The sequence below is a fragment of the Ambystoma mexicanum genome, chromosome 14, assembly GCF_040938575.1.
Source record: "Ambystoma mexicanum isolate Mex_15411 chromosome 14, UKY_AmexF1_1, whole genome shotgun sequence".
Lineage (NCBI taxonomy): Eukaryota > Metazoa > Chordata > Amphibia > Caudata > Ambystomatidae > Ambystoma > Ambystoma mexicanum.
In genome coordinates, this window is record NC_090940.1 from 107,128,748 (window position 1) to 107,151,497 (window position 22,750).

General features: G+C 45.5%; 1 protein-coding gene across 4 annotated transcripts in view; it reads left to right on the forward strand.

Annotated features, from left to right (window-relative positions):
* Window positions 1-22,750, forward strand: part of PSEN1 (presenilin 1) — an 855,645-nt gene that overhangs the window by 604,835 nt on the left and 228,060 nt on the right. For all 4 annotated transcript variants that reach the window (XM_069638637.1, XM_069638636.1, XM_069638638.1 and 1 more), the window contains exon 8: window positions 13,777-13,854. In XM_069638637.1, the coding sequence (XP_069494738.1) occupies window positions 13,777-13,854 (78 nt within the window). The remainder of the gene's footprint in view (window positions 1-13,776; window positions 13,855-22,750) is intronic.

Here is a 22,750-nt window from a genome sequence, read left to right on the forward strand (position 1 = left end):
CGAAAGTTTCCGCGGTAGAGTCGAGACATTCGTCTCCTCACCGTCGAAAGCATTCTCAGTCTAGGTCTCGAAGTGGCTCCCACCACTCGTCGAGGTCTAGACACTCGAAAAAGAAACGTAGAAGATCTCCTTTGTCGTCGTCTTCTAGTTCCCCTGAAAGAGTAAATTGCCCCACAAAACATAGCTCTCAGGCTGAGTGGGAGGAATTCAGAAAAAAAGATGCTAAGCGTCTTCGAGAAAGCGGCCTTGACCCCCTCGAAGTCAGCTGAGGGTGATACCCCAGGTGAAAAGCCCAAAAAATCTAAACGCCGCGAGTCGAAGCACCTGCCGAAAGAGTCGACCCGAAAGCGCCATGAGCCATCGGGAAGTAAAGCATCTTCGACGCCATCGTCGTAAGCCCCTTCGAAGCATAGATCGGCGCCATCGACGCCGTTATCGAAGGGTTCTTCGACGCATCCGTCTATCGAGTCGAGGCCGGCGTCGACGCAGATAAAAGAAAAACCCACGGCTACTCCACAGCCAACGTTTACACCGAGAGCCTCCGACACGACGTCGAGAACGTTGTCGACATCCTCTCAAGTTCTTCGAGGCCTCTTCCAGTTTTCCCTATGCCTTTGTCGGCGCCTTCGAGGATTTTTACATCGGCGTCGACGACATGGACCTTTTCAAGGCCACTGATGATGGCTCCCTCTGCTTTAGAGATGCGTTTTATACCATTTCACAGGCCAGAGCATCCCCCCTTAACTTCAATTTATGAAGAAAGGGAAGATTCTGATCAAGAAGGGCCTTTTGGGCTGCAGAGGACCACATCACCTGAACCAGAGACTTTTGCCTCTGAGGAAAGAAGGTTGAAAGACCTTCAGGATGCATTACAGGAAGCAAGTGGCCTAGACACTTCCCCAGAAGTGGAATTTGTCAAACCAGACCCAGGGGAACATGCTGAAACCCCTTATAGAACCCTAATGTCAAGAATTATGGAGTTCATGGGTTGGTCTGCGCCTTCACCTGTTTTTCAACAGGATGACCTCACAGATATTCTGGATAAAGGTCCACAGGAGGATCCTGTGGTTCCCTTTCATTCTGCTTTACAAAGAAAGATTTTAACCAACTGGGAAACTCCTGAAGTTGTCCCTGCGGTTAACAAGAAGTTGTCAGTGAAATATAGGGTATCTGCTGCTGACCCTGAATACCTATCTAAGCACCCTACTCCAGAGAGTCTGGTAGTCCAGGCTGCAACTTCGTCAGGCAGTACATCTGCATACCCCACTGCTCCACAGGATAGGGATGATAAAAAATATGATGCCATGGATAAGAAAGTCTTCTCGGCCAGTAGCATGGCTTTAAAATCTATTAATGCGACTTGTACGCTCGCTAGGTTCAGCCACACTCTTTGGGAGTGTGCTTCATCAGCGGCTGACTGCCTCCAGGAAGGAGAAGAAAGGGACGCATTTTTAAATATCAGAGATGGTACAGATGCAATGTGTGAGTCCATTCAAACTGGCATTGATTCTGCTGACAGTATCAGCAGGGCCATGGCGGCAAGTACCACAATCCGCAGGCATGCGTGGTTGAGAAAGTCCGGCTTTGCTTCTGACGTACAGGCCAGACTTTTAAATATGCCCTTTGACGGCTCTTCCCTGTTTGGTAAAAAGGCGGATGACAGTTTGGAAAAACTGCAAATATCTAAAGCAGCAGCCAAGTCACTAGGAGCTGCAATCCGCCAAACTAATTTTCATCCCTCAGGATCCTCTTGGAGAGGAAGGTCCTTTCGCTATTATTCCTCATATGGAAGAGGCAGAGGACGGCCGGCTCAGAGGCCAAGGAAAATTTACCCGTGGTGGACGGGGTAAAGGAAAGAAAGCCGCATCAGCAGGAGCCGCTTTACCTTCGGCAACTGCATCAGCCGCTCCCAAACCACTCTGAGGTCTCCCATCACAAGACACCTGTAGGGGGCAGGTTAACTCACCATCTGACGGAATGGCAGGCTGTTACGTCAGATGCTTGGGCATTGGAGACAGTTGCCCAAGGTTACTGCCTGCCTTTTCTACACATCCCTCAGAGCCATCCACCAGGGAACAGCTCTCTGAAAGTGCCGGATCCGCTCCCCTTGCAGGAAATTATAGACCTGCTAGAGAAAGGTGCCATAGAACCGGTACCGGTACCTGTAGCGGACAGGAACAAGGGCTGGTACTCCCCCCTACTTTCTCATACCAAAGAAAGACGGAGGACTGAGACCCATCCTGGACTTAAGAGAATTGAACAAGTTCCTCAGGAAGGACAAGTTCAAGATGGTAACTCTCTCTCAGATCCTTCAGGCCCTCCAGCTTCAGGACTGGTTGGTATCTCTGGACCTTCAGGATGCTTATTTCCATGTGCCAATCCATCCCAAGCACAGGAAGTACCTGAGGTTCGCAATTGGCAACTCTCATTATCAATTTCGAGTTCTGCCATTTGGGCTGACCTCCGCCCGAGGGTCTTCACCAAGCTAATGTCGGTTGTGGCTGCAAGTCTAAGGAGGGAAGGGATTCACATCTACCCCTACCTGAACGATTGGTTGATCAGAGCAGTTTCTTCGGAACAAGCTCGGATCCAACTAGATTATGTCTGCCACTTCCTTCACAAGCTGGGCTTCTCCCTCGATTTAAAGAAGTCACAGATGATACCATCACAGAGACTCCAGTTCATTGGAGCAGTCCTGGACACGTCCCTGGGAAAAGCCTCGCCACCAGAGGTGAGGGCTCAAGATATTCTGCAGATGGTCACCAGGTTTCAAAATGCCCAACGTCTCCCAGCCTACGACTTTTTGAGGTTGCTAGGCCTCATGGCATCCTGCATATCCCTTGTGCCAGAGGTTCGCCTGAGAATGAGATCCCTTCAGTGGGCACTGAGGACTCAGTAGTCACAATTCTCAGGGAGGATGACAGATCTCCTCCGGATTCCAAACAAGGTAGCCCACAACCTTCAATGGTGGGCCTCTCCACAGAACATCTTGAAAGGAGAACTGTTTTGGCAACCATGGCCGGAAATAACAGTAGTCACAGACGCCTCACTCACGGGGTGGGGAGCCCATGCCAACGACTTGACCATCAGCGGTCGTTGGTCTCCATCGGAGTCCAGACAACACATCAACCTGTTGGAGCTGAGAGCCATCAGATTGGCACTGAAGGCTTTTCTGCCGTCTGTACGGGGGAGAAACGTCCTGATAATGACGGACAATACAGTGGCCATGCACTAGCTCAACAAGAGGAGGCGTAGGGTCACTGCCACTGTGCAGAGAGGCGATGCAGCTCTGGTTTTGGGCAATTCAGGAAGGAATCTCTCTATCAGCAATTCACCTAGCCGGAGAGAAGAACTTGACAGCAGACGCTCTGAGCAGGCAGAACACAGTCTCCCACGAGTGGGAGATAGCTCAGGAAGTCCTTCAAGGGATCTTCGCCCTTTGGGGAACCCCTCAAGTGGATCTGTTCGCCACCAGTATCAACAGGAAGTGCGACAGATTTTGCTCAAGGGAATTTCCCCCGAGAGGAGCTCTAGGAGACGCGTTCGTAGTGGACTGGAGTTCCCACTTCTGTACGCGTTTCCTCCGGTCCCTGTCATTCCTCAAATGATCAGGAGGTTGAGAAGGTTTCGGAAGACCATGATCCTAATTGCCCCGGATTGGGCCAGGAGAACGTGGTACCCGGACCTTCTGGACATGTTCATCCATCCTCCAATTCGTCTACCGTACAGAGAGGATCTTCTCTCGCAGAAGGGAGGTCAGGTTCTCCATCCAGCCATCAAGACCCTCAGCCTTCACGCTTGGTATCTGAAAGGTTGAGGTACAAGGATTGGGACCTTCCAGATGACGTCATGGAGGTGTTGCTTTTGGCCAGAAGGCCAGCAACTAAAACTCTATACCGCTGCCGTTGGAATACATTTTGCAGCTGGTGCAGAGAAAAGAATATCGAACCCTTTTCATGTGGCACACCTGCGATGTTATCCTTCTTACTTTATTTGGCAAATTCAGGCATTCAAGTTGGCACTATTAAGGGCTATCTCGCAGCGCTATCGATCTTTAAGCGCACTACAGAGGAGCCATCGTATTTCAAAATTCCATTGGTAATACAATACCTGAAAGGTCAAGCTAATGTTTACCCTCCAAGACCATTCCAAGTTCCCTTATGGGACTTAAATCTAGTTTTAAACTTCCTAAAGGGTGCTCCTTTTGAACCACTCCACTCTTGTTCATTGAAGTTTCTCACCTTCAAAACTGTTTTATTGGTAGCATTAACATCTGCTAGAAGGGTTAGCGAGATACAAGCCCTATCTTGTAAACCTCCTCATACAATTTTTCACAAGGACAAAGTCGTTCTACAGGTGAAGCCTAACTTCCTCCCAAAGGTAGTTTCTGAATTTCACATTACTCAGAAGATTAATTTACCTTCATTCTATCCTCCTCCCCATCCGGGGAAAGAGGAAGAGAGACTACACAGGCTGGACCCTAAGCGAGCCTTGAGTTTTTATATCAGTAGACTTTAGAAATTAGACAAGCAGACCAACTCTTTGTAGGTTACGCAGGACATAAGTTGGGATTACCAATAACCAAACAAACCATCTCCAGATGGATTATTTTAGCCATTCTGGAATGCTACAAACTGGCAGGCAAAGAGCCCCCTCAAAATGTAAGGGCTCATTCGACCAGGGGTATCGCAGCCTCCTCAGCTCTTCAAAGAGGGGTACCAATTAGAGACATATGTCCGGCTGCCACATGGTCGTCCGCACATACCTTTACCAAATTTTATAGCCTGGATTCCTCCTCTAGTCAAGAGACTAGATTTGGCAAAGCTGTGTTACACTCTGTTCATTCTTAAAGAGTAATATGGCATCTCTTACTTCCTCCTCCAATCGCATACCACTGCTATGGGAGTCTATCATAGATGAGGAATACGTCGGAGGACACAATCCCTTCGAAGAACAAGTTACTCCTTACCTGGTAACGTTCTTTCGATGGGATGTTCCTCCGACGTATTCCTTATCGCCCCTCCCATCCATCCCCGCAGTAACATTTCCCTTGTGGTTGCAGCTTACGCTCCTTCAAGGATAGTAACCATTCATGCAATAACTACCTTACTCTACAAAACGGAACTGAGCAACGGACGCTGCGCGTGGCCATTTATAGGCATGATGACGTCGGCGTCGATACAGTGGCTGTCGAGGAACACCTACTCGACGGACGTCGACGCACAGCGCCCTCTACTGGGAAAAAATGTTTCCGAGGCCAGCAAGCTGGAGATACAAATATCATAGATAAGGAATACGTCGGAGGAACATCCCATCGAAAGAACGTTACCAGGTAAGGAGTAACTTGTTCTTTGGAGCTGAGGGCAATCAAACTAGCGCTGAAGGCCTTCCTACCCTCTGTCTGGGAAAGAATGTCCTGATAATGACTGACAACAGTGGCTATGCACTACCTCAACCAGAGAGGAGGCGTAGGGTCATTACCACTGTGCAGAGAGTCAATGCTGCTCTGGTACTGGGCATTTCGAGAAGGATTCTCCCCATCAGCAGTTCACCTAGCCGGAGAAGAGAACGCAGCGGCGGACACACTGAGCAGGCAGAGCAGTCTTCCACAAGTGGGAACTACCTCAGGAAGTCCTTCAAGAGATTGTCACCCTTTGGAGAACCCATCAAGTAGATCTGTTCGCGACCGGTGTCAAACGGAAGTGCAAACTGTACTGCTCCAGGGAATTTCCTCCAAGAGCTGCTCTAGGAAACGCGTTCATAGTGGACTGGGAGTTTCCACTCCTGTATGCATTTCCTCCGGTCCCCGTTATTCCTCATGTCATCAGGAGGTTGAGAAGGTTCGGGAAACACATGATCCTAATTGCTCCGGATTGGGCCAGGAGGGCGTGCTACCCGGATCTTCTGAACATGTCCATCTGTCTTCCGATGCATCTTTCACAAAGAGAGGACCTTCTCTCGCAAGAGGAGGGTCAGGTTCTCCATCCAGATGTCAAAATACTCAACCTTCACGCTTGGTTACTGAAAGGCTTAGATACAAGGATTTGGGACCTCCCGGATGAAGTGATGGAAGTGTTGTTTTCGGCCAGAAGACAGCAACACAATCTTTGTACCGTTGCCATTTAAATACGTTTTGCAACTGGTTCTAGGAAAAGAATGTTTATCCTTTTCTGTGTAATACAGTGGATGTCTTGTCTTTTCCTCTGTTAGCTAATTTGGGCCTTCAGATGGGTACCATCAAAGGGTACTTGACAGCGCTATCTATCTTTAAGTGTTCTTCCGAGGAATGCTCCTATTTCAAAATACCATTGGTGACTCAATTTCTAAAGGGGCTCACTAATGTGTTACTTCCATCTCCTTTCCAGGTTCCGGTTTGGGACCTTAATCTGGTTTTGAAATTCCTGATATGTGCTCCATTTGAACCTCTGCACACATGTCCGCTAAGGTCGTTAACCTTTAAGAGAATCCTATTGATAGCTCTGACATCAGCCCATAGAGTGAGCGAGTTGCAGGCACTGTCACCCAAGCCAAACCCTCCTTTTTGCCAAAAGTCATTTCAGACTTTCATTTGAATCAGAAAATTCATCCTTCTATCCTCCACCTCATCCTGGTAAGGAAGAGGAAAGAGTCCATAGGTTGGACCCTAGAGTGCTAGGCTTTTACATCTCCAGAATGTCTAAATTGAGAGTTGATGACCAACTTTTTATCGGATACACAGGACACAAGCTAGGTCAGCCAGTTTTCAAACAGACCTTTGAGATGGATATTTCTCACTATCAGAATGCTAACGACTGGCAGGTAAAGACCCTCCTTAAGGTTTGAGAGCTCATTACACCAGGGGCATGGCTACATCTACAGCCCTTCAAAGGGGTGTTCTAATTAGAAATATCCATCCACACGTTTACAAAACATTACTGTCTGGATGCTTCCCATGCTCCGTATGTACGTTTGACAAAGCAGTACTTTGCTCTGCACTTGAAAATGTTTGAATTGTAATTCTACACCCTCCTCCAAACATACTGCTTTGGGGGGGGGGGGTCTGTCAAAGATGAGGAATATGTGGGAGGACACAATCCATTCGAAGAACAAGTTACTTGCAACTGGTAATTTTCTTTCGACTGAATATTACTCCCACCTATTCCTCATTGCCCTCCCAACCTACCCCTTAGTAGAATTTCCTGTGCTATTACAGCTTTCGTTCCACCAAGGCTTAGTACTGTCATGTCCGTATTTATGGGCATCTCAGCTGCAAGAGGAGGGAAAAACATAACTGAGGCCAACTGGGGGCTGTGCGAGCTATACATTCCCTTCAATAACATCACCCTCGACGTAGGCCTTCGAAGGACATCGACTCCACACCATCGACGCACAAAAAAATTCTGAAGCTGGACATTACATGTCAAAGAAGAGTAATCCGTGGGAGGAACATCCACTCAAAGGAATGTTACCGGGGTAAGTAACTTGTTCTTCTGTTTGTTTGGGCCATTATACAAGCCTCAAAGTGTGCACTCTCCACTAATCATTGGCGAGTGATAATTAAATCTTGGCAAGTAAGACATTGTGTGCTGTTTGCATGAGGAACACTTGTTTTGCAAGTTAAATAGTTTGCCTGGCTAGTAGTTTGAAACTTTTTTTTTTTTTGGTCCCAGCGTTTTCTTTCTGTTGCTGTGTTAAAACGTATTTTAAATACATTTCTCTTTTGAGTGTGTGTATGTGTATAGAAGGATCTATATTTTCAAATTCCTGTAATGTTAATGTTAAAGGATATTTGTACCGGGAACTATCGCCACCGGAGTGGTCCCCTAGCAGATCTGAAAAGGAAAAAGGGAGTGGGGGGGTGAAGTTAGTGGGAGTGTGCAGGATCAGTGCAAGAGAGCAGTGATGTGCTGTTGGCAGCTTCAGCTCAGTTAACACCGTTCGCTGAGCTTGGGGGTGGTTTACTGTTCGGTAGCCATCGTGTGCTGTTGTGCGAGGCTGTGTTTTTTGTTTTGTTGCGGTGTAGTGAAGTTTGTGTGGTTTGTTGTGCTTTAGGGTTGTGTTTGTGTCTGTTAGAGATTGAGAGGTGTATGTGGAGGGTGAGATATTAGTTGGTAAGTCATTGGCCTCGCTATATATAGGTGATATGTGCTAAATTTCCATGTTCTTTCTAGGTATTGCTCTGCATTTCTATCTTGCGTCCGGCACTGGCTAATGTTCACAATCCTGCCTGTATACGATGCATGCCAATGTTCACTATTGTGTCCAGATGTGGCACTGACCTACCTTCAAGCCTGTCTAGATGGGAATCAAGCTAGCATACAGCATTCTATCTAAATATGCCATCGTTAATATTCCCTGTGTAGTATAGATGTCAGTGGCTAATATTCGTTATACTATCTAGATGTGGTACTGGCCGACATTCATAATCCGCTCTCGATGTGACGCAGGCTAATGTTCACAATTCTATCTAAATGTGGTACTTGCTAACATTCATAATTCTAGCTGAGTATGGCACTTGCTAACGTTCATGGAGTGGGTGAGGTTGTTGAACAGTGTTTGGCATGTATGTATGCTAATTTCTGTCCTCATGGGGTTGTCGCTGGTGTTCTATTCCATCTAGCGGCGTCTCTGTTGATGTTGTAAGAGTTTCCCTTAGTCTGTTCTGGGTGTTGCCTGTGCCATCATATATTTTGTCAGTCTGTTCTTGTGTTTCATGTTTGATTCTTTAGTTTCAATTTGGTTCCGATGTGTTGAAGAGCCAGGTTTTTAGTAGTTTTCTAAATTGTAGGTGGTCTTTGGTGTTTCTTCTTTCGGGATGTTGTTTCAGGTTTTTGTGGGAGAAAGAGGAGCTCCCTAGTTTTTTCTTGACATATGGTTGTGGTTCCAGGCGGATTTCATTGCTTGATCTGAGGAGCTTGTTGGCTTGTAGATTCCCTTTTGTAGGAATTCAGCTCCCTGTCCGCTGATTGCAGTGTGTGTTATACACATTGTTTTGAAGATGATACAATGTTTGACTGGGAGCTAATGTAGAATTTTAGTGCTGCAGTGATGACGTCTCTTCTGGATAGTTTGAGTAGGAGTCTAGCTGCTGCATTTTGGATGTGTTGTAGTTTCCTCAGGAGGTATTCTGGCATCTAGAGGTAGGTTGTTTGCGTAGTCGATTCTTGACATGAGGGCGACGATTTTAATTGTTTTGTGGGTGAAGGCGAGGAAAGGTAGGATTCTTGTTGTTGTGTGAAGGAGGAAGAAGCATTTGTTGATTGTGTTTATATGTGGTTCTAAGGTTAGGGTGTTGTCCATTAAGACTCCCAGACTTTTTACTAACTTAGATGGTTTGGGCGTGGTTCCCGTTTCTGTCAGCCAGGGAATGTAGGTGCTGTTCTCTTGGTTTTTGGATATAATCACAATTTCTGTCTTTCCTGGGTTGATTTTCAGGTTATTGGCGTTCATCCAGTCAAAGACTTCTTTTAGACTCTTAAATTAAATTTGTAGAAAAACAGCCTTAAGACAGCTACTGGCGCCCAATGTTGTTGATGTGTATAGGTTATTTAGTAAAAGATTCTTCCTTTTTGTAGTCAAACTGGCAGCTCTAATTCAAAATAGTTTCCCTTAGGCTGTCCAAGGGTTGAAAAATTGAAAAAGACAACAGAACAATACTGTATTGATTGAAATGGTGCCTTTTTATTAAGCATTCATGTTACTAATTACTGCAATAAGTGTCTTGCAGTTATGCACTTAGTTTATCACTGTAATAAATGTCTTACAGTCTGTTGATGTGCTCATTATTTTCACTTTGTTTGAGTCCTTTATCTTCTTGCTTTTTGCTTGTTCCTCTTGTGTACTCTTAATACTTGTCCTTTTTTGATTTATATTGTGTCCTCTATTCTTGGTTGACTGTTTTTCAAATATATTATTCTGAGATCTTTTTGTACCGCTTTGTTACAATATGTCTACCACATTGCCTTCTGGTAAAAGTGGAATGAAGGAGGATCGAGGTTTTAATTTTGTACTGGCTGATAATCCTAAAATGATATTTTGTTCTTCTGAAAATGATTCTACTGTGTGTATATCTTCTGATTCCGGTAGGTTTAAAGTTCTATAGTTTTCAGAACATGATCCACTGACAATTCAGATACTGGTTGATTGGTAGACTCTGTTAAGGTTGAGTGATTGGCTTGAGTATCTTCGATTTTGTAGATGATTTGAGTGTCGTCTGCGTAGTTGTAGCATGTAATTTTTTATTTTTTGAAGATCCTGATTACTGGAGTCTGGTAGATGTTGCAGTATATTGGTGATAGTGAGGATCCCTGTGGTACTCCACAGTCGTTAACTCGTGGAGTAAATTTGAAGGGTATTACCCATACGGTTTCTGTTCTGTCTGCTAGGAATGATTTAATCCAGAGTAGTGCCATGTCCATTATACCTATATCTTCCAATCTTTTGTTTATGGCGTCATGGCTTATGTGTCGAAGGCTGTGCAGAGGTTGAGCAGAATCAGAGCTGAGGTTGTGTTGGAGTCTGCATTTATTTTTAGGTCATCCCAGATGGATAGTAGTGCCGATTCTGTTCCTCTTGCAGGTCTGAAACCGACTTTTGCTGGGTCTAGCAAGTGGTGTTTTTCTGCATGTTCTCGGGTTAATTTGTATACGTGGGTTTGTAGAAGTTTTGCCGGGTAGGGAATGTTTGAAATCAGTCTGTAGTTGGAGAGGTCTTCCACATCACCACTTGTGTTTTTTAAAAGCGGTTTAATATATGCTGATTTGAAGGATCGTGGTACAGTTCCTATTGTGAGTGAAAGATTTGGGAGGTTTCTGTAGTATCCTGATGGCGTTCTTTGGGTGAGGATTGATTTGTAGATGTCAGGGGGGCAGGGATCCATGGGTGATCCCGCTTTCTTGCTGTGTTTTACCAGCTTGACAAACGCCTCTGCTGATAATTCAGGAAAGCTTTGGAGTTTCAGCTGTGGCTCCTAGTCAGGTCAGGTTAGTTGAGTGTTAGGGTAGATTGGTCTTTTTTGTTTTGTTTGTCGGATGTCGTTGATTTTGTTCTTGAGATGGTCTGCCAAGTCGTTGCATAGTTTCTCTGAGGGGGTTGGAGTGTTGTTGCAACCAGGTGGGTTTCTCATTTCGTTTATGATTTTGAAAATTTCTTTTTGTGCGTTCGTGGCATTGGTGATTCTGTCAGCATAATGCCTTCTCTTTGCCTTTTTGCATTTCCTTCTTGTATGATCGGATTTGTTTCTGGAACTGGGTTTTCTTGTCTTGGTTGTATTCTTTCCTCCATTCTAATTCCAGCTTCTTTTTGTTCTTTTTCATGGTGCTTAATAGTGAGGTGAACCATTTTGCCATTGTTCTTTTTCTGAAGGAGATAAATAGTTTTTCCGGGGCGATGTTTTCAATTGTATCAGCAATCCATTTGTGGAGTAGCTCTGCTTTCCCGTCTAGGTCTGCCAGCTCCAGTTCTGTTGTTGAAGGTTTGCTCATCTCCAGTTGTTCCATTAGGTTGCTTTCTTTGACGGTTTTCCAGTTTCTTTTTGTGGATGGTGTGAGCCTGCGGGGCTGGATGCTGACTTGAGTTGGCAGTGTGATCACGAATGGGATGATGAGATGGTGGCGCCTAAGTATTTTTATCAGTGGTGCCCTGCTAAGTTTTTTTTCTTGGCGAAGATTGCATCAAGGGTGTGTCCTGCCGAGTGTGTTGCCTCTTTAACCATCTGTTGTAATTTCATGGTTGTTAGCTGCCCAATTAGTGAGTTTTGAGAGTTGGCGTGTTTTTCTTCGAACCAAATGTTGAAATCCCCCAGGTTTATTAGATGTTCGTGCTTGATGGCTATGTCGGTGATGGCTTCTATGAAGTTGTGGACGAAGGTTGCATCGTATGTCGGTCTGTAAACCAGTACGAATTTGATGTTTGTTTTTGGATTCGTTTGTAGGTGTATGGCCATGGTTTCGCAGTTGATAAGGTTCGTCTATTTTTACTTTCAGACCTCCCTTTTTTATTTTTCCTGTTTACCTGAAGGCATTTGAAGTCGGTGGGGAGGCAGCTTTGGAGTGTGTTTTTGTAGTTGTCATCCAGCCATATTTCTGTGATGAATAGGATGTCAATGCTGTTGTCGCAGAGAAGGTCAAAGATCTGATTGTTTTGGTATGGATCATACTTTTATTAGATTGCAGTGGATTTTAAGGTGTAGTTTGGTTTGTGCTTTTATGCGGGTGTTGTCTTCTGACTGGTGCTAAGGTTTCCTTCCAGGTCGATCTCTAGTTGAGGTGTTGGTATAGTTGTCTGTGGTGTTGAAAAGTTCTTCTAGGTTCAGTCTTGGGTTTTTGTTTTCATCAGGTTCCTCTTCTAAATGTTGTGGCTGTCGAATGGATGGTCCTCTTGTTTTGGTGATGTAAGGTGTTAGTGCGTCGATTATTATGTTCTTGTTATTTCTTGCTTTGTCCGTTCTTCTTCTGCATGGTTTGGTTGTCGGTTGTTCTTGATTTGTACGTTGAGTTGGTTGGCTCGTACTGGTAAGTGACTATTTGCGAGGTAGGGAGTTAGGTAGAGGGATTTTTCTCTTCTCTCTTTGTTGGTTCTGTTGTCGTTCCTGTCTGTGGGAGTGTTCTGCTGTTGTCATTCTTAGGTGGTGTTCAGTTGAGTTTGTTCGTTCTGCTCTTTCTTTCCATTGGTCCAATTCGTAATGCGCAGCATTTCAGGTTTGACCGTTTTTCATTGGTTTTTCTTCGGTTTGTTGATGCAGAGTTGGTCTTTTTGTTTTTGGTCCGGCTGTCTTGTGGTGTTGGACTGGGTGTGGGGATTGTCTGGTACAAGCTTGGGCTCTATCTGTTGGGTGGTCCAGTCAAGTGATATTGCTGGGGTAGTTCAGTCGCTGTCTCAAGTTAGGGTAGTCCGCTTGGGGAGGTTTACTAGGGTTATATCTCTGGGATATTCCGGTGGCTGTCACTAGTGTGGGTCTCCCTGGAAGAGGCTTACTGTAGTAAACAAACTTCGTGGTGTGAGACTATAAAAGTATGGTTACAGTGTAATCCTAGAGGTCAAAGTTTAATAATCATTGTTATACTGGAGGACACAAGCTAATAATCAGTGTTATCCTAGAGGGCGCAAATTAGTAATCGCAGTGCTATCCTAGAGGACGCAAGCTAATGATCAGTGTTATCCTAGAGGGCGCAAGATAATAATCAGTGCTATTCTGTAGTGGTGCTTTCTAGATGTGAATGGGGTCAATGTGTGCTAATCTCGAAGGGTACGGGTTTTTTGTATCTTAGAGTGTATAAGCAATGATCACATTATTATCCTAGGGGGCACAAGCTCATAATCTCAGTACTGTTTTAAGGGGTGCAAGCTAATACTCTCTACTATTTTAGGGGGCGCATTTGTGATTTAGTTTGGTGATCATTACAATTTGTATGTACTGGCTTTGAGATTCAATAAACATGAATGCAAAATAAAGGAACTAAAAATCATTCCAAATCTACACTAGTCACTCCATGGTGAACATTTGCTTTTTTGGTTGATTTGTGCATTAACTTATGCGATTTGTCCTGGATGGAAACCGCAACTTGCTTTTCCTATACAGGTTTATAGTCGAGTCCTGCAGCAGTGTTGCAAAGATCTGTCCAGTGGTTTGCCGTTCTCTGAGATATTACACTTTTGTTTATCTGTTACCTTATTGACAGCTTGATAAGCTCTATGGGTGTATTGCAGTAGTTCCAAGTTCTTAATGTCAGTGAAATGATTTCGGACCAGAGATACTTTCAAGTCTAAGCAAAAATCAACTTTTTTTTCCAACCACAGCTACAATGATATGGCTTGTAAATATGGCAGATGGAGACGCAAACGTTTGGGCCGTTAAAGAACCTCACAGTCAAGGAGGTAAATATTTTTGTTTTCCAATAATGTAAAGCAAAGTTTATAATATGAGACACTTTCTTTTTCAAATCAATTCTTCCTCAGTACTATTTTGCGTTCCAGTGTTTCTATTTGACAAAACAAGCTGAAATGTGTTTATTTCACAGGAAAGTAATCTTGAATGAGAGTTTGATTTTATCTCTGTGGATATTTGATTGTCTATTAAAGATTGGATTATATAGTTGTCCAGGTCCATACCTGGCAACTAATCAACGTGTAGAAAAAAAGAAAATGAATCAACAAAAAGTCAGTTATGCACAAAAGTTTAATTTTTGAAGAGCCAAAAAACAGTATGTAATTAATTAAAAAATTAAGCACATTATTTCATGTTACAAAAACAAGCATGTGAAGCATGGTATTAATCGGGCATGATTTGGAGAAGCCAGGTGAGGGTTAGAAGTGCGTTATGCAACTGGGTATTGTATGGTCTGATAGGAGGAAATTGGGGGAAAAGGGGGCTTGACACCATTTAATAAGATAAGCTGTTTCATTTGTAGTAAAGCAAGGTTTACTATTTTGAGATTAAATCTACTTTGGGTTTAAAAGTCATTCACATGCCTTTTTACCTTTCTCAATTTTTAATTTTCAAATGTGTATTTTTAATGCAAAAAGTAGCTTTTCACCTGTTTAGATTCAACATTTTGCTTATGCAATATTTGAAGTTGTCAGGATTTTCACAAATAGCTGCCTTTTGCCTCTTGGACTATGTTTTCCCTAGCTTCTCATATGTCCATGGTGACATGACTGGAGCTAGGCATAGATGCTGCCTGCTATTTTTGGTTAGCCACCCTCCTCCCCCCACCTTGCATGCTCATTGTCCCTCTAGCCTTTACCCCTGTGATAGCAATTGTGGAAATCGACCAAATAAATTTACGCTTTCTTCTATTAAATCCTCACACTTTAACCCTGACACAAAAATTGTCTTTCACCCATGTACAAAGTCTCAATATTAATGACAATATTGTGTATTATGAGTATTGAGACTTTGTACCTTCTTCCGTAGGGGGAGCCAGCCCCTTTGAGACTATGGAGATGAGCCTGCTAAGCAGAACCCTCCCAATGGGTTCAGGAAAGTGGCACCTCATTGGGAGTGACTCCCTTCCAGGGGACAAGGACTCGCCTTACCCCGGGGAACACCCTATACCTAGAGTATTATCTGCCTACATGGGAATAGGACAGTCTGATATTAAATCTAGCTGTTGGACTCAAAACAACACTGACATTACCTCTGTCTTTGGCTCAGAATAATGCTCTACTCTCCATAGGCTTGACAGCTGACTATGAACAATACGCCCCTATGAATTTGCAGAGCAAGAAAAAAGTGCCAACAACCCTTGAATGGAGAGAGAAACCATTTGTAGAGGCAAACATCTGACACGCTAATGTCCGAGTGGGGTGGAGCCACGCTGAACAGCAGAGCCGGCTGTGGCGCAGAGAGAAATGCATGCCGAAGGGACACACCCTTGGCCCAAGAGATGCAGGGCCTGAGAAGCAAAGGCAGCACAAAGCAAAACTTACCTGGAGGAGTGACCACACAGAGGACGTGGTGGGCCTGTTGCCCGCAAACTGACACCAGTAACCGAGGGAGTAGTAAATTCTCTGCTCTCAATGCAAGTGCAAAAGAGTGAGCTAATGCTGATACGCGCAGAACCCAAAAACCGCTTGTATCCAGTACAGAGGAGCTGCAAACGGCAGATAATGCAGCAGTTGCCGAAGAGAGTCCTCCACCAGGGAGCAAATCCTGCAACACTGAAGATACATGTGTTTCCCCGGTCAAAGGGAGGGGGGTTAGACGAAACAGCAGATGGGGGGAAAAAGTAACGGTTGCCCTAACCCCATACCAGGGTCACGGAGACAAAGTGAAGAGCATATATACAAGCGGAGCACGGAGGTACCAAACTCCTGAACAAAGTGGGGTGACGAACCCAAGTGGTAGAGTGGGATCGGGGAAATATCCCTCCACGTTAAGGAACACTCAAGATAATTTTCTTTACATTTTTATCAAGTGGTATTGCCAGTTTAGTGGATACATTTGGACCAGGGACTATTTCTTTCAAATATTGACCAGCTCCTTAGTTTAGTTTTTTTAGGAAGGTAATTCCCCTTTAGCAGTAGGTTTAGTGAAGCATTTTCTTTTAAGTTAAATAGTTACTTGGAAACCATGTCCCCTTGTCGGAGTCCTCCTTATGGCTTGCCACAAAAATTACGTCATGGAACTTAAACTACCGTTCATCAATCTTGTGAATGTAAAAATGTTACAGTAAATTGAGTTGTTCCGCGTGAATGAGATGCCAAGTTGTGACTCGTCTTTGTACAGCCAACATAACCAATAATGATGAGCAAATAAAATGTATATTAAGAACTAAAAACAATCCAGTAAAATCAGAAGCATAAATAATCCATCTCAAGGGGCTTGAGCCCAAAGAAAGGTCCTTTAAGAGTTGCCGAACAGCAGACTTTTTTCACTGACATTAATGTGGAGAGCATGCCATTATGCCACAGCTGCTGCAACATTTTTGTAGGCTAAAGGTCTAAGAGAACCTGTTGCACATCCGCTTACCAGAAGTTGTCAGATCGGAGGCCAAATAGTTTGGCGTGCACAGCCTTCTATCCTAAGTAGGCAAACTTCAATTGGATTCGCTGCCGAGGGCAAGCCAATACAGTTGCTTTAATACATGCAAGACATGATCGGATGTCTTGGGCAGAGCAACTAACCAGGCTGCCTTGAAATGGGTGAGAGTGGCGAGAAGAGAACTCAAAAGTACTACATTCCAATAATCATTGAGATGAAGTGGACACCTGAAATAAAATCCGAAGTGCAGCTAGGAATGGAAAGTTTAATAGCCTTTAGCCAAAAACATGACAATTGGTAAATTTGTCGAAGAAGTTAATGTTAGGCACAAAAGAAAGAAAATAGCACATAAAACCTGGAGGTTGAACAGAAAAGGGAAGAGAGTCAGAGGCACTATGCACAGAGTTCTCATGATGCTGCAGCAGAGTTGCAAATCTTGGATTTGGTGGTGCAAACACAACAAACTCTGTTTTAGAAGTTTGGAACTTTGTCAAAGGTGGCCTAAAGGACACTCAATCCAACTCCCAGAGATGGTCCAAGGGTGTTTATTGAATTTTTCAGCAAGGCTCTAGGGTCGTCCCTCACTCTTTTGTCTAAGCAAACCATTTTCCACCCTAGCCTAAGCGTCCTTATTTGCCAGGTTAGTCTCTAGGAATGGTTAACCTCTACTCTCTATTTTGAACTGCCTGTCAATGAAGGCCTAACAGCAATTGCCTTCTCTAAGCTCCTTGCAGGACTTTCTAAGCTGGGCCTACCCCATCAATGTTTTAAAAGGAGTGGAGGATTGTACCATCCAGTTACTCTACTCCAACTCAGTCTCCTTTCTCTCACAACCTGATGTTCCTCTCCCTGTTTCTTCTATTCTCTTTGCTATACTCTCCTCTGTCAAATTCCACCCACCTTCTCTCCTACTTATTCCTCCTCTGTCCTGTCAAAATGTTTACCTCATTCTACCTCAACACTCCAATGTTATTACTATCACCACTCTTCCTTCTCCACCCTATTACTCCTCTCCTCCCTCCATTCTACTACTCCACATCACTACTATCTCCTCTCCACACCACGCCTACTCTCCCCCTCTACACTACTACTACTCTTCTCCAGCATGGGGCCTGGCATGGATTCACATGCTCATGAATATTCCCCGTCTTCAGGCTTGGAATCCTTGTTAAAAGAAAAGTTTCAATTTCACTTTAAATTGTATTTCTGCTCTAAACCAATCACTGTCTTCTGGATTATACTGCCCTATCCAATGACAGTCCTCTCCCCAAACTCCACCCCTGGTGGCCATCTTCAGATTTTTCACTGCACGCTTCAATGTTGGGGAGTCCTCACGTTAGCTCTAAGTTTTGTTGTGTATTTTTCTCCGTAGAAATCTTATAATTTTGACCAATTTTTGCTTAATCATTTTTGACAAAGAGCCGCTACCAACAGCTGGGATCCGCTGCCGGCGAAGATCTCATTCCGTCAGGCGATACAGTGGTGGAGTGTACGGCCGCATCTCGTTCAGGGAACTGTTTCAAGTGCCGCCGTACCAGGCGGTCACCATGGACGCCTCTCTAGAGGGCTGGGGAGCTTGCACCGGGCAGTTGCACGCCCAAATCCTCTGGCAACTGGAAGAGAAGGACCTCCACATCAACGTCCTGGAACTTTGTGCCTTATTCTGGGCCCTCAAGTCTTTTCTGCCTTTGTTGAAGGGCAGGGTGCTTCAGACAACAACACCACCACCATGTTCTACATCTGGAAAAAAGGAAGCACCTGCTTCCTGGCACTCTCCGAGGAGGCCCAGGACTTGTGACGCTGGGCCATTCGTCAAGACATGTTTCTCATCCCTTTTCACCTGGTGGGCGTCAAAAACACCACCACGGACTCACTCAGCAGGGAGCTGCGTTCTTGCAATGAGTGGGAACTTTGCCAGGACCAGGTGGATCTTCTGTTTGCCAAATGGGGCCAACCCCTGATCGATCTCTTCCAGACGGCGGTGATCTTCAAGTGCCAGAGCTTTGCCAGAAGGTTCCCTCAGCCGAGGAGCATGGGGGTGGGGGCGCATTTTCAGTCCCGTGGGACGGACGGTTCCTGTATGCTTTTTTTTCACTGTTTCCACTCCTCCTACATGTGATCAACACCCTCAGACACTGCCACTGCAGGATAATACTCGTCGACTCAGTGTGGCCGCGATAAATCTGGTAATCGGACCTGCTGCGTCTGTCAGTGGCCCCATCCATCAGGCTGTCACTGTTCCCGGTCTGTCTCACCAGAGATGGGGTGGGTTATGATTCTTCACCACGACCCAGAGTCACTGAACCTGAGGGATTGCTCCTACAATGCTAGAGTTTAGAGATTATTCTTTAACCGCTGAATGCAGGGACATCCTGGCCAGGGCCAGTGCCTCGACAACATTGAAGTGTTATGGTCATAAATGGAAGCACTTTTCTGTGTGGTGCTGGCGTGTCACAGCCCCGCAACTTCTACCATACTTGCTTTCCTTGGCCAAAGCTGGACTGGCTCACGCCTCTATCAGGGTGCATCTCGCTGCCATATCCAGGTACACCAGGTCTCCGGGTAGACCTTTGCTGTGGTCACACAGACTAGTCCAGAAGTTCCTCAAGGGGCTCTTCAGGACTTTTCTGCCGGTGAAGGCTCCAGCCCCGACTTGGAAGCTCAATGTAGTGTTAACTAAGGTCATGGGAGCTCCTTTTGAACCTATGCATCCGGTCCCGCTCCGGTTTCTTTTGTGGAAGACGGTCTTCCTCGTGGTTATCACCTCAGCCAGGTGGGTCGGGGAGATCCAGGGCTTGTCTTGCAAGCAGCCTTACTCGTCTTTCCACGCTTTATGGGTAGTACTGCGTACACACCCCACCTTTATGCCAAAGGTACAATCAGAATTCCACCTAAACGAAGCCTTGGTGTTACCTGTCTTTTTCCCGAATCAGTCGTCGCCAGCGGAAAGGGGCTTGAATTCGCTAGTCGTTGCTCGTGCCTTGAAGTTCTAAGTGGCACTTGCAAAGAACTTTCGGAAGACTTCCCAGTTCATCAAATCAAGGAAAAGCTTTGTCGAAGGCCTCCATATCCAGGTGGCCCTCTGGCTTCATCATGCACCGACATCGACTGGCTAGCAGGCTGCAACCTTGCCGGCCGAGAGCCCATTCCACCAGAGCCAGCGCAGCCTCAATGGTGTTTCTCTCTGGTGTACCCCTGCTCGACATCTGCAGGGCTGCTACGTAGAGATCTATGCACACCTTCACGAGGTTCTACTCCGTCAACAGGGATTCCAGGGAGGCGTCCGGAGTCAACCCAGCGTTGCTACGCAGCCTGTTTGTTTGAGGTGAGTCTGTTCCATAGGTGAGTGTTTATTACTTCTGTTGAGCCTTGCAATCTCCTGTGGTTGTGTATGTACTGCTGTGTAATCGTTATTCATAAGCATGTGAATCCATGCCAGACTCCATGCTGGGGACGGTTTAAGTTACTTAACTGTAACTATTGTTCTCCAGCGTGGATCTGGCATGGATCCACATGCGAACCCCCCCCTCCTTTCCCTCTGTGGCTTTTCTTGGTTCACACTGCCACTTTACACACGTACCAAATCTGAAGATGGTCACCAGGGGTGGAGCTTAGGGAGGGGGCTGTCATTGGATGGGGCAGTATGACCCAGAGGACAGTGATTGGTTTAGTGGAGAAATACAGTTCAAAGTGAGTTTTTACTGAGGATTCCCAGCTTGACTGGGAATATTCATGAGCATGTGGATCCATGCCAGACCCATGCTGGAGAACAATAGTTGCAGGTAAGTAACTTAAACCTCTCCCCCACTAGTACTATTCTCCCCTTTCCACACTATTACTCTCCATCCCACCTTTTACTGAGTCACTCTCGCAATGACCTTCCACTTGTCCTCTAACACTCTTACTCACCCACCTGCACATACTCACATAAATCGCCTCCACACACCAGTCCACCATCTTTCATCTAGCTGGTCTCTTGGTCTGCCACCTCCTCCTCCGACCTCTCCTGAACAACCCACATCTTTTGATTTTTGTCACCCCTCTTATCCTCCTTCTCCTTCCCCCATCGGACTGCTGGCTCTAACCATTCTGTTCCCATCTTCACCGGCCCTGGAAGTGTTAAAATCATCAATCTTTACAATTGGGGGCACTAGGCATTGCTCCTTTCTTCCACTCAGTGCCACCATACTGCAATAGTGGTGGCCCACATTGCAGTCTGTCTGAGTTTGTGTTAGGGGGTTGCGTTGCGGTGAGCACCAAAGTAATTAAACCATAATTGTGGCATCTGCACCACTGAAGGTACAAGTTGCGTTGATTTTTCTAGGTGTGGTGCAGCTGTCAGTACACTGTTTTTGGCTGTGCTTGGGAGCAGTATGTTTCACCCCTGATAGCTGTGTAGACTCTCTGTTCCTTCGCTCTCTGGCTCTGTCTCGCCCTGCTGTTTCCAGCAGTTAATGACTGGATGCATCTATCCTGATGCGCTGGTGTAATGCTGTCTTACGAGCAGTCTTTCTAAACTTTAGCGGTCTCATTTATTGGTCTGAGAGAGAGAAACTGGCCAACTTGGTTCTCGAGGTATGGGGTGATGTAAGCTGGTAGTAAGTGGTGGGTGGGGGGAACCCGGAATTGGGTCCCTCTCAGCTGCCAACGCCACCCTCTGGGATATGACTGGCTCTGGCCTCCATCTTGGTAGACTTCCCACTCCAGCCAAAGAGGGGTAACAATCTCCTTTCTGGCCAGTTCCGATTGTTGACCTTGTTACATATTTTCAGAAAGTGATAGAACATGTACTTCTCCATCACCTGAAAACAGTATTTAAGATGGAGGCTTTTGTGTTTGGACAACATCTGCAGGTAACACTGTTTTATCTGCATAATGATAAAGGGGATGCCTGTGGTAGCCATAATGTCCCTGAGGTACCCAGCATGGCACCGGGTAGAGGTTTCGACTGTGCCAATCCCAGCCACACCAGTTGCAAAAGATTGTCCAGGAAAGATTGGAACCAGCCTAAGAGACTACCGTCCTGCTTTCTCTTGAAGCCTATATTCTAGAAAGTTCTGCATATAAGGGCCTGAGAGTCAGCTGTGTCAAGTCACTGACAGATCTAATAAGCCCAGAAAACAGGTACCCACAACATTAAGCACCCAGTGAAAATAAGTTTAGATCGACACGTTGTGGTGGACCAACCAAATGTGTGACACAAACGAGAGATTTTTAAAACTTTATTTCTTATCTGGATATGATTGGGATCAACTCTTATGTGGGCTTTATGTAGGCTAATAAGGGTGTTAAACTATATTTGCTACAGTTCTCTACTTAATTGGGACATTGGTCTGGCTTAGGATCTCTACTTCCAAAACATTTTAAAGGTACAAAAACATCATGCTCTCAAGTGGTTGGGCATGGGTGCAACAGTCTGGCTGGAAGAAAAGAATCTACAATAGAGGATGCTGCCAATCTAAGAGCTTTGCAGTGGGGCATCCTTCCACTCTTCATGGTCTGTAGGCCACGAATATAGAAGCCCAATTTACAAAAGGTTGCATACAAAAATGCAACGTGCTGTACTCTGGGTTTCCAACTTCGCGGCATGCCGACCGATGGGAAAGGCAGCCGCACCATGCAGCAGGTATTGAGAGGTGCAGGAGAGAGGATGATGGAGCAATGGATGGTTGGTGCGAGGGAGGACTCACTGAAAAGAAATGGGATTAAAGGTCAGGAGCAAAAGACCAATATTGATGGGGTGGTCTTTTGGGGGCCTAGATTCTGAAAATTCAGCCTTTTTTCTCCCTCAGCATTTGGACATGGATCCCCCTCCACATGCCAGGCCCTGTCCCCCAACCATCACCAACCGTCACCTACCAGTACCTGTGTTTCTGCTCCATCGGTTAGATATGGGAATAGCTTCTACCTGTGCCTCCCTTTTTTGGACACTAACTTCTTATGTCTTTATTTAGCTTGTACAGCCTGTAGCAAAGTCTCATGCTGAGAATTAGGAGGTGAATCGCAGTGTGACCCTAAAATCCACTGAGGCACCTCCGCAGTAGCCCTTCCTCTTAGTAGAGGACAGTCGCATTGCTTACATGATGGAAACCACTCGACCTGACCAAACCCTTTTTTTAGTTAGTCAGGGCACTGTGTGAAAAGGCCACTATAACTCCCAAACGTCCCCATTGGGTAAGGGTGAAAACCTGGACTTGAACCATAAATGGCAACTGGAGATTTCGGAGGGTGACCACAATCTGGAAATCCAAAAGTTCCCCAAAACCCAAGAGAACATCACAGAATGCA